Source organism: Aplysia californica, unplaced genomic scaffold, assembly GCF_000002075.1.
Source record: "Aplysia californica isolate F4 #8 unplaced genomic scaffold, AplCal3.0 scaffold00132, whole genome shotgun sequence".
Lineage (NCBI taxonomy): Eukaryota > Metazoa > Mollusca > Gastropoda > Aplysiida > Aplysiidae > Aplysia > Aplysia californica.
In genome coordinates, this window is record NW_004797402.1 from 531,015 (window position 1) to 548,905 (window position 17,891).

The 17,891-nt window shown below is 41.3% G+C and overlaps 1 protein-coding gene across 1 annotated transcript in view; it reads right to left on the reverse strand.

Annotated features, from left to right (window-relative positions):
- The window catches only part of LOC101845538 (activating signal cointegrator 1 complex subunit 3), a gene marked incomplete at its 3' end in the record, with an annotated part of 115,071 nt that overhangs the window by 64,371 nt on the left and 32,809 nt on the right, over positions 1–17,891 (reverse strand). The window contains 8 exon segments of the mRNA XM_035969260.1: positions 5,026–5,168; positions 6,852–6,972; positions 7,842–7,987; positions 8,594–8,760; positions 9,093–9,178; positions 9,635–9,763; positions 10,822–10,913; positions 12,345–12,513. Coding sequence (XP_035825153.1) covers positions 5,026–5,168; positions 6,852–6,972; positions 7,842–7,987; positions 8,594–8,760; positions 9,093–9,178; positions 9,635–9,763; positions 10,822–10,913; positions 12,345–12,513 — 1,053 coding nt within the window.

Sequence of the window (17,891 nt, forward strand, 5' to 3'; positions counted from 1 at the left end):
CCAAAAAAAAACAACAACAACAACAACAAAAACAACACATCCGAAAGAAAAAAATTCAATACAATAAATAAAATAACGTGAAATAAAATCAATTAAATTGAAATAAAATAAGATAAAGAAGAAAGTAACAACTAGATCTACATGTTGATAAAAAGATAATAAACAAACAAAAGATGATGCTAATGTAAATTGTTTTTTTAAAAATGAATCCCTCAACAAAACAGAACAAGCAGCAAACACGGACACACAGATGATGATAATAAGACCCATGGGGTGCTGTTTTCAATTTGGCAGAAATACCAAGGAGGAAATCGTAATCTGAGAGAGAGGCAGGGGGTGTGCACGAGCTTAAAGGAGAGATTGGTGTGAGTAACAATAAATTTTGAGCTTAACGGAGAGATGGGTGCGAGTGAGCAAAAAACAATTAATTTTGAGCTTAACGGAGAGATTGGTGTGAGTGAGTAAAAAACAATAAATGTTGAGCTTAATGGAGAGATTGGTGTGAGTGAGTAACAATACATTTTGAGCTTAACGAAGAGATTGGTGTGAGTGAGTAACAATAAATGTAGAGCTTAACGGAGAGAGTGGTGTGAGTGAGTAACAATTTTTGTTTTAGTTTTAGTAGAGGTTTTACGGCGCTCGCAACAGCATACGGTCATATGAGCGCCAGATAATTAGAGGTGTTACAAGAAAGTAACAAACATAAAAAAGAAGAAGGGTAGATAAGGACGATGGATGTTTGATTGGAAAGAAGAAGCAAACCACACCAGAGCACCCGCCGACCACCCACTAAATAACAATTATTTTCAGCTTAACGGAGAGATTGGTGTGAGTAAATAACAATAATCTTAGCTTAAGGGAGAGCGCGTGCGCGTACGTATGTATGAAAGAGAGACAGAAAGATAGAGAGAAAGAGAGTACAGACAGACAGACAGACAGACAGACAGACAGACAGACAGACAGACAGACAGACAGACAGACAGACAGACAAGCCTTCCACACAGACGCCCCAGTTGCCCGTGTTGTGGCACCCGCTCCAAAAACATCCGGACCACTCAGACACACAGTTACAGACAGACAGACAAACAGACAGACAGACAGACAGACAGACAGACAGACAGACAGACAGACAGACAGACAGCACAAAGAAAACAACCCTTCCACCCTTGCCTTCCACACTGACGCCACAGTAGCCCTCGTTGTGGCACCCGCTCACAAAAACATCCGGGCCACACAGACAGACGCACAGACAGACAGACAGACAGACACACAGACAGACAGACAGACAGACAAGCCTTCCACACTGACGCCCCAGTAGCCCGTGTTGTGGCACCCGCTCACAAAAACATCCGGGCAACACAGACACGGTGGGAACAGCTGGGGTCGGAGGTCACAGAAAGCCAGCACTGACAAAACACAAACTGCGACAACACACAGACAGATAACTGGCTACACCTCGCGACTTCGGTGCTTTCTTGTCCTATCTCCATTGCCACAAGAGGCGGGGACAGAACGACGGCATTAAATGTATTCATAAAATAACTACAAGGCATATCGGACGTAGAAAGCTAGACAGAGGTCACTGGAAGTAAAATATTGATGCGTTCCTGTAAAATGTTTTGGGTTTTTTGTTTTCGTAAGAGTTTTACGGCGCTGGCAACTGCATAAGGTCATATGAGCGCCAGAAGATTAGAGGTGTTACAAGAGAGTAACAAACATAAAAAAAAGAAGAAGGGGAGATAAGGATGGTAGATGTCTCATAGGAAAGAAGAAGCAAACCACACCAGAGCACCCGCCAACCACCCACTTTTTCCAGTAAAATGTGAGGATGAAAAATCTATGACATACCATAGTAGTACAAGGCAAAGCAGACGTTTGAGTGACAGTAGTATAATATTATGGTTTTTGCTTCCCGTCTGATTAAAAATATTTTAAAATAAAATAATAATAAATAGCATTTGTATAGCGCATATCCCGCTCAACAGCAGGCTCTATGCGCTTTACATTATATTATTACCCCAGCAGACCATAGAACACTCCGAAACATTCTCAGCTTCCCGGGAAGCATACAGTGCAAGCAGCTGATTAAGCGCTCAAACACTAACAAACTGACAAGATCTTTCGCAGTCTATAGCCGGGTATCCATTCCCACCTGGGTGAAGTGAGGAAAATTGGTGCAAAGTGCCTTTCCCAAGGACACAACCTCGGGTCCCTGAAGGGAATCGAACCCACGACCTTACGGTTGCGAGTCCGAGAGCCTAACCACTAGGCCACCGACGCCACAAAACTCCCACAGCTTCATATAAAAGCTTCCCACCGACCCATCCTAGTCGTTCGAATTTCTTCACATCAGCAAAAAGCGGACATACATCGTAGTAGCCTATTATGTGCTAACAACAACAAAAAATATATACAAAATGTATCATATATTATATCTTTCACAAATTTCCATTCGCATAATATTAGTCGTATTACGCAAAGCACTAATTTTTTGCTGGGTTAACTGTGGGATTTGTGGTAAACGATTTTCATCTCAGAAAATAAAACTTCTGATGCCTCTCTGACACCTGAACCATGATGACAAGACACACCACAATAAGGAGCCTCTTTACTTGGGTTTTTTTTTTAATGAATGTGGGTGTTTTACATTCCCATCGACACAATTTACATCATAATAACAGGAGGACGGCTAGGTCGACCCTGCCTGTCAGGGCTACCACGGATGGTCTATTTTTTAAAAAGAGGGTTATCGATTCTCACAATAAGAACAAGAAGCCTCAAAAATTACCTAACGATAGACCTCCTTTTTTCCTCCAACACATGTTAGTTGTGCACACACGCAAATGAACACACAGGGACACTAACACAAATAAGAACCAATTTAAAAACAAATATGCTGGTCTGCCCCCCCCCAACAATTTAAAAAAAAACAAAAAAACAATTTTTTTAAAAATCCCCAACGTGACAAAAGAGAAATTTGACACAGAAAACGGTACATTCCAAGAGTTCTTACCTTGTGAGTGGGTGGGGGGACTTCATCTGTCTCAGCACCGGAGAGCCGACCTCACACAGGAAATGACGAAAACAAAAAGTTCTCGGCTTCCAACAAAAGAGCGAATGTTCCCAAACGAAAAAGGGAGGGGGGGGGGGGGGAACGCACAAAAAAGCAGAGGATCCAAAAAGAAAATTACGCTCTCTTGCATCCCGTGAACAAACTTTTGGCATTGATCTAATAAAGTCACTCCTAGTAAAACATTGAGGCCCTCTCTCTAAAACAGCATCCTGCAGAATCTATGCATCATCATCATCATTGCCTTTCTCACCCTGCATCAGGGTATAGGCCACGGACAAACACCCTCCACTTTTCTCTATCCTGGGCTAGCCTCTTGATGTTATTCCATGTCTTCCCACTTTTCTGTACATTTAAATGTTGCGACTGGCATTAACGAACATGTCTTGTTTCATTTCTCAGGTAAACACTCATTAAGAACAATCTTTCCTCCTAGTCTTTGAAATCAAGATACTTCAGTCCCTGAAATTAGTATCATAATATGAGCAATACCAGAGATGTCATCCCCCTGTGGTTTTGAGGACTCCCCCACCCAAAACACCTTGTATCTTACATACATAGAAGACATGAGCCGTCTTTTTACACAGAAGACGTGAGCCGTCTTCTTACATAGAAGACGTGAGCCGTCTCCTTACATAGAAGACGTGAGCCGTCTCCTTACATAGAAGACGTGAGCCGTCTCCTTACATAGAAGACGTGAGCCGTCTCCTTACATAGAAGACGTGAGCGAGCCGTCTCCTTACATAGAAGACGTGAGCCGTCTCCTTACATAGAAGACGTGAGCCGTCTCCTTACATAGAAGACGTGAGCCGTCTTGTAGAGAACAATTGTTGAAAGTGCACATCTCCCCCTCCCCCCGAAGTTGTACTCAGTCAAAAAATGTTTGCCTGTGCGTGTATGTGCGTGTTTGTGAGAGTGTACGTGTGAGTGTGTGAATGTGTGTGTGGGGGGGGGGGGGGAGGGAGGGTGCATTTGTGCGTGTATGTGTGTGTGTGTGCGTATGTGTGTGTGTGTGTGTGTGAGTGCATGTGTGAGTGCGTGTGTGCTAGTGCACGTGTATGTGTGTGTGTGAGTGCATGAGTATGTGTGTGTGTGTGTGTATATGTGTGTGTGTGTGTGTGTGTGTGTGTGTGTGTGTGTAAGAGTGCATGTGCGTGCGTATGTGCGTGTGAATGTGCATGTGCGTGTGTCTGCAACAGCTTGTGTACAAACAAGAACGTTTGATCCTGTAAACATTTACGTTGGCATAAACACAATGTGAGTACACCTTATTTTTGTCTTATCATGGGCATGTCTGTACTAATAATGAAGCGTGCTGACAAAATGAGTTACTTCTCGGATTCAAGCCTTATGGAAATAGACACCTCATGCTTATAGGTGAAGTTTTTACAATTTGTAAGTAGGGTATAATAAAAGGGGGCTCCAGTGGCTAAGTGAGTAGTGAGTTTAGACTCAAGCAATGTCAAGCAAGTGTCGGTGACACGGGGATCAGATGGGTGGTCACTGGGGTGTGTCCTTGAGCAAGACACGACAACCCTCACTCAAATTACAGGGCGCTGCACAGTGGCGACCGACAGTGGCATTGTTTGTAAACTGTTCTGTATTTGAGTAATAGTGTGTATTTAGGTATGCATTCATGCATGCATGCATGTATTTATGTATGTACGTATTTATAATTATGTATTTATGTAAGTATGTTTGCCATTGTAAAACAAAGTGCCCTTCTGGGACAAATAAAAGTGTAATTTTTTTTTTTTTTTTTAAAGGCATGTTACACATAAAGAATATGGCATTAATAGAAAATCTACAGATTTGACCCTCGTGTACATTTTTGGCTTATACCTCCATTTGTGGGCTTTGAGAAGCAACTCATTTCGTTAGCACGTCTCTTAATTCTATCATATTATATCGTGACTTAGAGAAGTACTTATACAAAAAGGCATAAGAGTACTCACATCTGCCTCTGGCATGTTGAGCCACTGCTTCGGGTGGTCTTCCGCGGCTAAGAACGCGATGAGGTCCAAGGCCGTGAGCCTCGTCTGTCGCCGTGACGACACAAACACAAGGACGGGCTTGTGCGGGGAGTGGGTTTTGATGGCTGTCCAGGAAACAAGTGGAGAGAAAATTGAAACCACTCAAGTTGAAACAAATTTGACAGAGCCATTAAGAAAGCCAGCAAAATCTCGTGATATGATTTTATTAAAATTGATGAAATGTATAAGATCAGAAGAATGAAAAAGATCAACAGCATTATAAACGATCCATCATACCCCCTTTCCACACAAATAGTAAGATCACGCAGCGGCAGATATGTACTTCTAAAAACAAAGAAAGAAAGATATAAAAGAAGTTTTTTATCATCTAGAATAAGGCTATTGTCAGAATAAGCATCAATGTGTATTGCTTTTTCGAGTATGTATCTATATAACTTGTTATATAGTTCTTGTAATTAAATTCTTGCATGTGGTTGAACGACTCATCTGATGTGATGTGTACATTTTGTCAGCTTTACTTTTCTTTCTATATTGAATTTTAATGAAAGTAATAATATAATTAAAACTTTTGATGTATACCTGCATAAGTTTTTACGGTCCTGTACATTCATTCATCCAGTGCCAGATCTGCGACAGACATCGGCGATCATGATTTTCCATTCATTTCTTTGCTCGGATGCTCTCAGAAAAGCTACGTTTCCTTGATCTTTCCCTGTTACCCATTTGTTTAGGTTCCCTAAGTATGTTGTTCTAGGCCTACCCCTGCCTCGCTTGCCCTCAATTTTGCCAGTGACAGCTAGATGTTCAAGACCCTTATGTCTATTCAGGTGTCCCAAAAACTGCATTTGTCATTTCCTGATTGTTTTTAACATTGAGCGTCCCACGTGGGCTTCATCAAGCACTACCTCATTTGATTTCTTTTCCTTCCACGATACTCTCAGCAGTCTCCTAAGAAACCACATTTCTGTTGCCTCTATTTTATTTTCCTGTACAGCAAAGAAAAATTTTCCTCAGGGATAATAAAGTATTATCTTTCCAAAATGTATATCCTCACAACAAGAAGTCAGTCGCTCATCCTAAAACAACCAAAGTATTTTTAACCCTTTTGTGACACTAGGTTTTTAACAAGTTTTACTGCCCAAATTTTTGCTAGCCAGGACAGTGAGTAGTTTCAGTCATTCTGTGGTTCCTTTCAAAATTGAAGATTTACGTGATTCTCACATTTCCGTTATAACAGATTTTGAATCTTTCATTAATTTCCGGATAGAAGTCCATTCAAATCCAGAGCGGTGCATTTTAGGACATTTTAGGTTGTACATTGCACAGGAGAACAGCATCTTGGCTCACGATGTTCAACGTACAACATACAGGAGCTGTCATAAAGAGGTAAAGCTCAGCAGGTCGAAGAAGGCTTCATGGTGTCCTTCTCCTTTTACTTCTTTTCAGTGTTTTCATTATCCTTTATCTCTTCCAGGGGGAATGAAAGGCTGTAACTGTGTGGAGGTGGAGGAAATTGCATCTCAAGAACATTATCTTCATTTAACACTTTGCAATTATATTTTGGGGAAAATCCAAAGAAACTGGGTGGTAAACATCGCCAATTGGCCAGATGAGGGGCAAAGTGCTAAAACGTGCACATTTTGTTGGAATTCCTAAAGACAAAAGTGTCAATGGATAGGAATGGAAAGGTTCAATTAAAAAAAAAAAAAAAAGAAAAAAACAACTGCAACAACAACATTATTATCTAGAGAGAAAAGGACGGACAACTGTCCTGTAGTGTGACTCACCCTGGAAGGTAGGCTTGTTCATGGTGGCCATACGTGGGCAGTAGTGCTGGCCGGGGAACCCCTTCACGTGAACCTCCAGGGGAACCGGCCGCACCGAGGGACGGAAGTTGAACAAACCCATCTGGGGAGGAAAGTCAGGTCAGTGAGAAATCATCATCACCATCATCATCATCATTGTTATCATCATCATCGTTATCATCACCATCTTCATCCTCGTTATCATCACCATCTTCATCATCATCGTCCTCGTTATCATCACCATCATCATCATCATCATCATCATCGTTATCATCGTCATCATTATCATCACCATCATCATCATCATCATCATCATCGTTATCATCGTCATCATTATCATCACCATCATCATCATCATCATCATCATCACCATCACCATCATCATCTTCATCATCATCATCATCATCATCATCATCTTCATTATAATACAGAAGAAAAAAAACGTAAGAGGGGAAGTGGGAAGTGGTCATTTGTACAGGTGACAGTCTTGGACAAGTGGCCGTTAGGAAAGGTTTGATTGTAAATATATATGTGAGGCATCGTGGTGAAATCAGGCGCTCGTCAAAATAGTAAAATCGAAGAAACGGGCACTTTTCTGCCAGTTTGGCAATTTTTATTGAATTTTTGAGTTTTTGACTCAACACTTTTTACGTCCTAATAACAAAATATTTAATTTAAGGGTAAATAACATTCATTAATGGTACAAAATATGTAAAATTTAAGTTTTCAATGACTATAAACTTTTGAAGTTACCATTCTTTGGTGGCCATTTTCTCGCTAATTTAACCTCCGAAACCAGGTGACCCCACCTTCTTCAATCGCAAATATCTCGACTTCCAGGTATTTTTTAAATCAAAAGCAAGACGAATGAACATGCTTTAAGATGATACCAATAACTCCACATGCCCAAAAAAATTGACGAGCGCCTGATTCCATGACGTTGTGACACATGCAACCACCGGACAGACATACCTCTTTGATGGCGAGCCAATCAGCCAAGTCCCGGGCGTTGGCCAGGGCAGTGGAGAGACCCACAACGCGCACAGGCTTGGAGGTGTGGGAGGAGATGAAGTTTGTACGCGACACGATCACCTCCAGTACCGGACCACGGTCGTCCCCTGTGGACAACACAAACCAAAGATTCTAAAAAGAGAAGTACATCCATACATTATCAAACGGGCCTAAAAATTTGTCCAACGTGATACTCTTCCATTTATGCAATAATATTACGATCCTGTGATCATTAAAAAAAATATTTTTCTCCAATACTTTCTAAGGAACATTGCAGCAACTGCAGCAAACCTGCACTTATCACTACATGGCACTGGACAGAAGGGCGAGAGCCCAGCTGTTGCTGGATCGATAACAACAACAACAACAACTCCAATACTTTCACATTTAATAATCACACAGCAGGAGATAATTGGAGGCTACTACTGAAAAAATCCTTCTTTATTGTCTGCTTTCTTTACCACAAACCAACCAGACCGGCGTTTGCGGTGTAGTAGTTAAGCTTTTCAGCGTCTCATGCAGAAGACCCGAGTTCAATTCACTTGGGGGGAGACTTTGTGTATCCCTCTTAGCCCAGGTTGGCATAACTTTTTTCAATATCAGCTTAAAACACCCTACATTTTTTTTTTTTTATTAAAAACAAAACCCTAAAAAACAGAAACAAAAAACAAACTAAACCAATCAAAACAGACAAAACACAAGGTGTATCTCACCGAGCAGATGAATCTCGTCAATGACCAGCAGGGCGACGGCCTTGACATAGGACCTAGTCTGCCAGCTACGACTGACGCCGTCCCACTTCTCCGGGGTGGTCACGATGAGGTCGGCATTGGCCACCGCCTTCATGTCAGGGGTCACGTCCCCGGTCAGCTCCACCACTCTGGGGAAAAGAACACGAAATATTACTGGGCTCTCGAGGCCTAGCGCAGGCAAGTTTTCTACCCTTAAATTTAAAAGATTTCCTTTTAAAAATTCAAACTTGATATTCTTGAACCGTAGTCTATTTTGTTACCGAATGAACAAACAACTCAAGCCCCGTACCCAGAGAAAGACAAAGGAAACTGACGATTAAAATCACCAGTATTGAGAAAAAGCCCGCAGACAGAAGGAAATTATGCCCTCTAGATGGGGGGGGGGGGGGGGGGAGGAGAAGGGTTGTGGGGAAGAATTGCTAAAAGAAGGAGAATAAATAAGACATAAGTATGTACTCACTTCTTGCCCAGTTTCTGTTCAATCCTGACCTTCCAGTCTTCCATCCGCTCCCTGACCAGAGCCTTCAGAGGCGCGATGTACACAGCCTGAAACAGGACACACACATTTCTCAGTACTCACAAACTATTGGAAATAATATATCATTCTGAACAGAAATTAACCAAAGCAATCAAATGACTTGCTTATTACCAAATTTTTTTTTTTTTAAACAACACTAAATAAATACCAAATTACAAAGTATACAAAAATAGAATTCTAGCAATGAAAAGACTTGCATATTGTCAAATTTAAAAAAGACACACAAAAACAGACAAATTAATACCAAAATAGAAAGTATTAAAAAATCTAATACAATCTCCACACCAAAACAATTCTCTTTCCACATAAAAAGGCAGTATCTGCAAAACAATCTTGTTTGTTATCGAAGACAACATTAGTGACATGATAAATTTATCTTTCATAGCAAGTAACACAACATGAACAGTCAATTACAACTTTAGAGTGTACAGAGGTTTCCCCTCTATAAATAGAGCCAGGCTAACCTTGAACTTTGGGTACTCCCGAAACACCCTGAAGATGGCCAGTTCCGCAGCCACAGTTTTTCCCGAACCAGTAGGGGCGCCAAGTAGGACGTTGCAGTCGTTGTGGTACAAGGTGTGAAAAATCTGGGTCTAAATCAGACAAAAGTCGGCCTTTGTACAAGCACATTCAACTCTCAATGTCTACAAAAAGACAGCATAATTAGCTATCAATGGTAAGAATTGGGGAAAAGGAAGGAAGTGGAGGGTGTAGGGGGATTAAAGTGGGGGGGGGGGGGGGTGAAAGTTGAAATTAGGGAGGAGGAGAAGGGACTAGGGGGTGTAAGGATTGATGGCGGCAACTGAACAGCATCCCTGAGAGATTTTGTATCATCTGTTCCACTTCATAATATACCATGGAGTGTTAAGGTTCTATTTTGGTCTTTAAATATTAGCATATTACCTCATCTGGAGAGAAAAATATTATTTGTCTCGACAAAGTGGAATCAAGCACTCGTCAATTTTTGGACACATGTGAAGTTATTGGAATCGTTTTATATTTAAACCTTGTTCATTTGCCTTGCTTTCTTTGAAACAAATACCCATCTATCTTGAATAGAAGTTGAGATATTTGTAATTAAAGGAGGCGGGGTCATTTGGTTTCTGAGATGTTGTTGTTGTTGTTTTCAAATCCCTTTAGTAGCTGCGAGCATTTCGCTCTTGGCAGCGCAATGCCTCCCTTGGCTTCTGAGATAAAATTAGTGAGAAAATGGTCGCCAAAGGTTAGTTATTTCCTTAGCTTGAGAGTCTGTGGAAACTGAAAATTTACATTTTTTGTGCTTTTAATCCACACAAAAATGTGTTCTTTAATGGGCATGAAAGGTGTTGAGCCAAAAAACAAAAATTTGATAAAAGATCACAAACCTATGGAAAGTGCCAGTTTTTTCACTTTGATTATTTTGATGAGAGCCTGATTTCACCACGCTGCCTCACATATATCAAAAGCCTTGTAATAAATTATTTGTGACAGAAGACAAAGGCAAAGAATTGGCCACATTCTCCTTATGAACAACTGCAGATGTCCCCTTTTAGTTTTAATGAGGGGAAAGGATGGACCAGAATATCTAAAGCATACAAAACGGAGCTAAAAGCAATCATGGTAATATATCACCAAGGAGGTCAACTATTTCACACTGACACGCTGAGCTTACCTGTATGGGGTTGAAGTGTGAAAAGCTGTACAAAGCCTCGAACCTCATATCCTTCAGGGCAGTGACGGGTAAAGGCTGAAGGTTCAGCAAATCTGACAGAGAAAACAGAAACACATAAGACAAGAGCACAAAAGTAAACCCAGGGTTCATTCTGAGCAGGAGACAAATAACATGTCAATTCGGAAGAAAATTTTTCGTTCAGCAAGCAAAAATACCTAATGGTTCACTTCAGACCGCATAAAATCGAGGCCTTCTAACCTTCAAGGAAATATTTTTACAATAGATCTAGTTAAAAATGTCTTTCCAAGACGTTTCCAAGAATTTTGCCAACTTCCCAAAATTTCAAGAGTTTCATATCTTGGAAAATAAAAACGAGTTTTCTAGTTTTCCAAGACCTGTACGAACCCTGTAAACTGTAATACCAGTTGCCCATTGCAGATGTGATCGGGTCGGGTCGATCGCCCGAAAACAAACGGGTTTGTTTTTTAGGCGACGAGTCGGCCAATCTGTTTGAGCTACGATAGCCGCTTTGCGCTTTCAATGTGGCGAGCAAACCGACCCGACCCGATCGTGCCAATGGGTACCCAGTATAATGATGTCTCTGTGCGTTGTTTTCACAACATAATGTCACCTTACTATGACGTAACTCATAAATTCTTACATGTTCATCTAAAATAGAAAGCCTCACTCATCATAGATAGGGGAATAAGACAAGAGGAGACCGATAAAAGAAGAGAGGATGACAAAAAGAAAGGAAAAAGAACAGACAGAGGAAGAAGAGAGAAAGGAAGAAAAAAAGGAAGAGAGACCGACTGGCTATCACTGGTAATCAAGAAATGACAAAACAACTCGGAGAGAAGAAATGAAAGGAAAAAGGAAGGGAAAAAAAGGGAAGGAAGAGAAATGAAAGAAAAACTGATAAAATATAAAACAAAAAAGTGTACCCTAAAATTTCTCTTCACTCCTTGTAGACATGGACAGTGTGAGATTATTTTAATAATAATAATAATAATTATAAAAATAATAATGATAATAATAACAATAGATTGCATTTATACAGCGCTCTGTCCCATACCAGTATACGCTCTGAGCACTTTTAACACCCTGCCATCACAAGGCCCATATAGTAAAAACACTTGCCATAAAAGGCAAAGGCATTTGGGGAAAATCCAAAGAAACTGGGTGGGTGGTAAACATCGCTGATCGGCGAGACGTGATGGCAAAGTGTTTAAACACTGCAGCAAGTAATCTGAAACAAGAGAGAAAAGCTTAACCCTATCTGTACGTCGTGTTTTACTACCGTATCCATACGATGTGGGGAACTCTGTGCCACCATTTTCCAAAGAGGAAATTTACCCGTTAACCCGATCCGTACGCTTTGCATAGCAGTCTGTCAAAATGATTTTTTTTAGAAATACTGAAAGTTTAAACGAGATCTTCGCACAAAAAGTATTCTAAAATGTGAAGAATACAACCCCGTGGGTACAAAATGACCCCAGGGCGTAGGGATAGGGTTAACACACCTGTGTGAGGGGGATGCCTCTCGGGCAAGATGAGATGCTGGAAGGACATGGGGTGGGTCATGCTGGAGCCGATCCAACGGTCAGAGACCACCTTCACGTAGTACTGCGACGGCAGGGGTTCGAAGATCGGGATGGTGAACACAATAGTCTGAGTCTCATAGGCCACCACCTGGTCAGAGAGAGAGAGAAACGCATTGATGGAAAACATGTTTAGTTTTAGTAGCAAGTGTTTTACGGCATTTGCAACACAACAAGGTATATAAGTGCCGAAGATCAGAGGTGTTACAAGAGAGTAACAAACACAGAAAAGGAGAGATAAGGACGATAGATGTTTGATAGGAAAGCAGGAGCAAACCTCACCAGAGCACCTGCCAAGCACCCACAAAAGGACTAAACTAAGCTCATGCAAATACAAACAAACAAAAAAAAAAAAAAAGCATAACACCAAAGGAATATTCTAAGCGTGCAAACCTGTTTTTTATGCAGCAGGAAGTACTCCGAGTGGTAGATGTGGTTGTTCTCAGGGTCCTCTACCCAGATCCAGAAAGGCTCTGCAGAGCTGCCATGCACCTAAAGGAGAAAAGAACAGAGGGAATGATTATCTCAATGAACCATGTAGAGAAACATGTTGTCGCTCCCACAAGGAAAAGGAACGACTTTGTTTGACTCTATTCAACAAGGAAAGTAAAATACGTTGAAGTTTCTCATTTTTCTTTTGACAGAGTACAAGTATACTAAAAGCAGTGTAAAAAAGTACCTATTACAGATGACGGTTGAGATGGTTAGGCCACAATTTCCACATGAGAAATTCTTTCCATCCCCAAAGAGCTCTAACTTGGGCCCCTCAAGGCCAAAGAGAGGGAAGACTACCAATAGAAGCCTAAAACAATAGGGAGGTTATGCTCGGGAACAAAGAAAGGGAGAGCTTGACCCTGACCTTGTCGTCCCAGGAGAAATCCGGAGTGACCTCCAGCCTGACCCTGAGCACGGTGCGTGTGATTGGCTGGACAGACGCCTCGATGGCCAGCTGGGGCAGTTGGTGGACGCACTTCTTGATGAGGGAGCCCATCTTCACGTGGTTCACCATCAGGCCTGAGGAAACACACAGGAGGGGCGGAGAGTTGAGTTGAGTTTTTGTAAGTGTTTTACGGCACTTGCACCACAATAAGGTCATATAGGTGCCAAAGATTAGCTCCATCTTTCCTATCAAACATTTATTGCCCTGATCTCTCCAACTTCTTTTTGTGTTTGTTACTCTCTTGTAACACCTCTAATTTCTGACACTTATATGACCTTATTGTGTTGCAAGTGCCATAAAGCTCATACACCCCCCGGAGCGGTGCTACTAACTGAATTGTCTTTTGGCCTTTCCCAAAGGGGGGGACATTAACATGTTCTTATGCACAGTAGAATTGTAAATGGGCTGATTCATTAATGTCATGTTCATTATAGTGCCTGAACTGCAACAGGGAACTGCAGCTTTTTCTTTCCTAATCCATTGATCATTTTTCCTCTACTTCTTTTGTATGTTTGTCACACTCATGTGAACTGCTATTTCCGGGGTGCCTTGATAGTCGAAGCAGACTTTGTGCTGTTGAAGCTAGAGAGGTGAGCAGAGTAAGACCGATTCCCTGTAAAGACTTCTCTGTTGACATCCACCCCTTGGCGCTCATATGACCTTATGCAGTTGCGAGCGCCGTAAAACCCTCTACTATAAAAAACAAAACAAAAACTGTTTTGTTGCGAGCGCTGTAAAACCTTACTAAAACTAAAACAACTGAAAACTCATACTAAAATTAAAACAGTATTCAAGCAAATTGTTAATAGGAAATGAATACGCCATACCAATCTCCTTGGAATCCATGTCTCTCAGTTTCTCCGGCAGCAAGCGGCGAGCCTCCAGTTTGTTGAGAATCTCGTGGCTGAGCACGCTGAACTGACGCATGGGGTTCTCGAACGTCCAGAGCCGCTTGTCCACCATCTTGCACATCTCCAGTAGCTTGACCGCCAGGAGAGGGTGGCTGTTACGCAGCGCGATCTCAAACAGAGCCCGCATGATACGTGCCGCATTCTGACCACGAGAGAAAAAGGAATGTTCTATTAACCCACATTCGTGAGGCATCATGGTCGAATCAGGCACTCGTCAAAATATAGAAATCGAAGAAAAAGGCATTTTTCCTAGTTTGGCAATTTTTAACAAAATTTTGTTTATTGGCTCAACACATTTTCAGTCCATATAAAAGCACATTGCCAGGTGAATTTTACTGAAAGACGTTAATTAACGGCACAAAATATGTAAATTTTCAGTTCTCAAAGAACTCTCAAGCTATAGATGTTACCAAAATTTGGCAGCCATTTTTTCGCTCATTTTACCTCTGAGACCAGGCTACTCCTACCTCCTTCAATGGTAAAGATCTTGACATCTATTCAAGACACATGGGTAACTTTTTCACAGAAATCAAGGCAAATGAATAAATTTTCAGATAATACCAATAACTCCACATGCTCAAAGACTGAGGAGCGCCTGATCCCACCACTTTGAGACATATATAATATCAAGAAATGATCAGTACCCGGTTGTGAATTTTCAAAAAGGCAACAGGCAGGATAATCTCACATTCAAATAGAACTTTACATCTTCAGTCAAAGACTTCCCCATTCTTTTTCTTTTCATTTTATACAAATCATTTTAGCAACACAAAATGTGATTAACACATGACTGTTATTCCAATATCTTCTCTGCTGTTGTGCTCAAGCATTCATTCCACACACCCAGCTTTTGGATGAACGAGGAATAAAACAAACATTTAAAAAAATCATCTGTTGATCAAGAGAAGGAAATCGACTCTAAATCCTCAAAATTTGAGAACATGACTTTTTTCACAGAAATCAAATGAAACGGTGTATTCCTGATGAAATGATACCATCTTTCTATAACAGTTCTTTACACAAATGATTCTTTTTTTATATCCCCCACCCCCCCTCCCCAAACCAAAGAGTATAAATCACTGTGACAATACCATTCACTTTTCAGAAAATTGAATTCTTACAAATTTCTTCAAGTGGGAGAATGAAAAATGACACAGATGATCAGGATTTTCTCCACTTTCTACTTTCATACATCAAACTTTTTCCCCTTCCAATCATATATTCATTTTTTTTAAACGAATTATGTAACATGGTAAAGTTGTTCCCGCATCCGACCCGGACAATGGGGATTGCCTTGTTAGTGAGACAACTTCCTGGGCCTTCGGCATTGTGGTAGGGTGGCCAGTTCCTTTCCACGCCGCCTTTACTTCCCCAACTCGAAGTCAGGTACCCATTATACTGCTGGGTGAGCAGGAGGGGGCGAAAAAAATACGCATCCGAACCGAGGCTAAAACCCGGACTTTCCTCTTTGGAGACGAGCGCACTAACCACTCCGCCACCGCACCCTCAATCTAGTTTATTTTAGTAAGAGTTTTACGGCACTTGCAACACAATAAGGTCATATAAGTGTCAAAGATTAGAGGTGTTACAAGAGAGTAACAAACACAAAAAAGAAGGAGGAGAGACCAGGAGAGATCAGGATGATAGACGTTTGCAAGGAAAGAAGGAACAAACCACACCAGAGCACCCGCCAACCACCCATCACCGTCAATCTAACATGGTAACATTTTAAAAAATACCAAACAAAATATAAAAGCTTAATTGGTCGGTTTCCTCACCTGAGCGACGTAGGCCATGTCGGAGATGAGGGAAAAGGAGTCGACGCTGGCCCTGGACACGTACGACTGCAGCAGGATGTTGACCTTGCCGTGAGTGTTCTCCTTCCCCCCCTTGACCATCATCTCACAGCCGTCGCTGGTCAGCCGGTCAAGCTCATCCATCTCGTCGTCACGCACCTATGGGGGAGGGGAAAGGGCGTTTAAAATATGACGGTGAATGCTTCGGCCGTTTTTGCTTGATGATTTATGATAACCTGGACAGCTGGGGTAATCAATAATAGTTGTAAAGCACATAGAGTATGTTGTAGAGTGAAAATATGCACTATATAAATGCAGCTATTTTTAGTATTATTATTACTATTATTATTATTAATAAGATTATTATTATTACCATTATGACTATTGTTATTATCATGATTATTATAATTGTTATGATCACTATGATGATGATGATTATTATATTATTATTATTATTATTATAACTTTTTAAACAAATAAAGAACAAGAGCTAGGTCGAACAGTATTTAAACCAAACAGAGGTTCGAACTGCCTCTCAGAAAGCAACCCCCATACAGCAAGTGACCCTGTACACACAGTAAGCGAACCCCCACAGTGACCCACACACACACACTAAGTGAACCCCCACAGTGACCCACACGGACACTAAGCGACCCCACACACACAGTAAATGATCCCACACAGTAGGTGAGCCCCACACAGTAACCCCCACACAGTAAGTGAGCTCCACAGTGACCCCACACAGTAATCCCACACACACACACTAAGAGACGCCACACAGACAATAAGGGACCCCACACACATATTAAGTGACCCCCCACCTTAATCTGCTGGAACTCCTGAGCGTTGGACACCAGGTTGAGGATATCGCCCTCCGTCATGGCCGCACGCAGCATCTCGTTGATCACCTGATGAAGAAGGAAAAAAATGATATGATATCAATTTTATTTTTCTCAAACCTACGAAGCAACATCTGTAATGACCCGAAATTACTTGTAGTCAGTGTAAATAATTAATACTATGTTCTGCTTAAGGAGATTTAGTTTTATTTTTAGTAAGGTTTTACGGTGCTCGCAACTGCATAAGGTCATATGAGCACCAAGGGGTGGATGTCAACAGAGAAGTCCAAACGGGGAATCAGGCTTACTCTGCTCACTTCTCTAGCCTCAACAGCACAAAGTCTACTTCGACTATCGAGGCACCCCAGAAATAGCGGGTCACAAGAGAGAAAAAACATACAAAAGAAGTAGAGGAAAAATGAGGATAGTAAAGGATGAGGAAAGAAAAAGCAGCAGTTCCCCCTAGGCCCTATGTTGTTCTGGCACAGTATGAGCATGACATTGATGAATCGGCCCATTTACAATTCTACTGAGCATAAGAACATGTATATCCCCCCCTTTGGGAATGGCTTAAAGACACTTCAGTCAGTAGCACTGCCCCGGGAGGGAACTTGTAGTCAGTGTAAATAATTAATTCTATGTTCTGCTTAAGGAAGAGGAGAGAGGATGTTCACTCGTAAAAAAATATTTGAAATGCTCATAACAAACGGAAGAACCCCAAGGGAAAAAAAGGAGACACTTGTATCTATTTCCTATTTTACAGACCAAGTTCCATTCTCAAACACTGACGTTCCTATTTCGTATTACCAGCCAATACAAACAGTTTTCTTTAGAAATTTGTGTGAATTAAAATATCTTCTTTATTTGTGCAAGGACAGAAGAATGCAGTGTGTGTGTGTGCGTGTGTGTGTGTGTGTGTGTGTGTGTATGTGTGTGTGGGGGCGTGCATATGTGTGTGTGTGTGTGTGTGCGTGTGTGTGTGT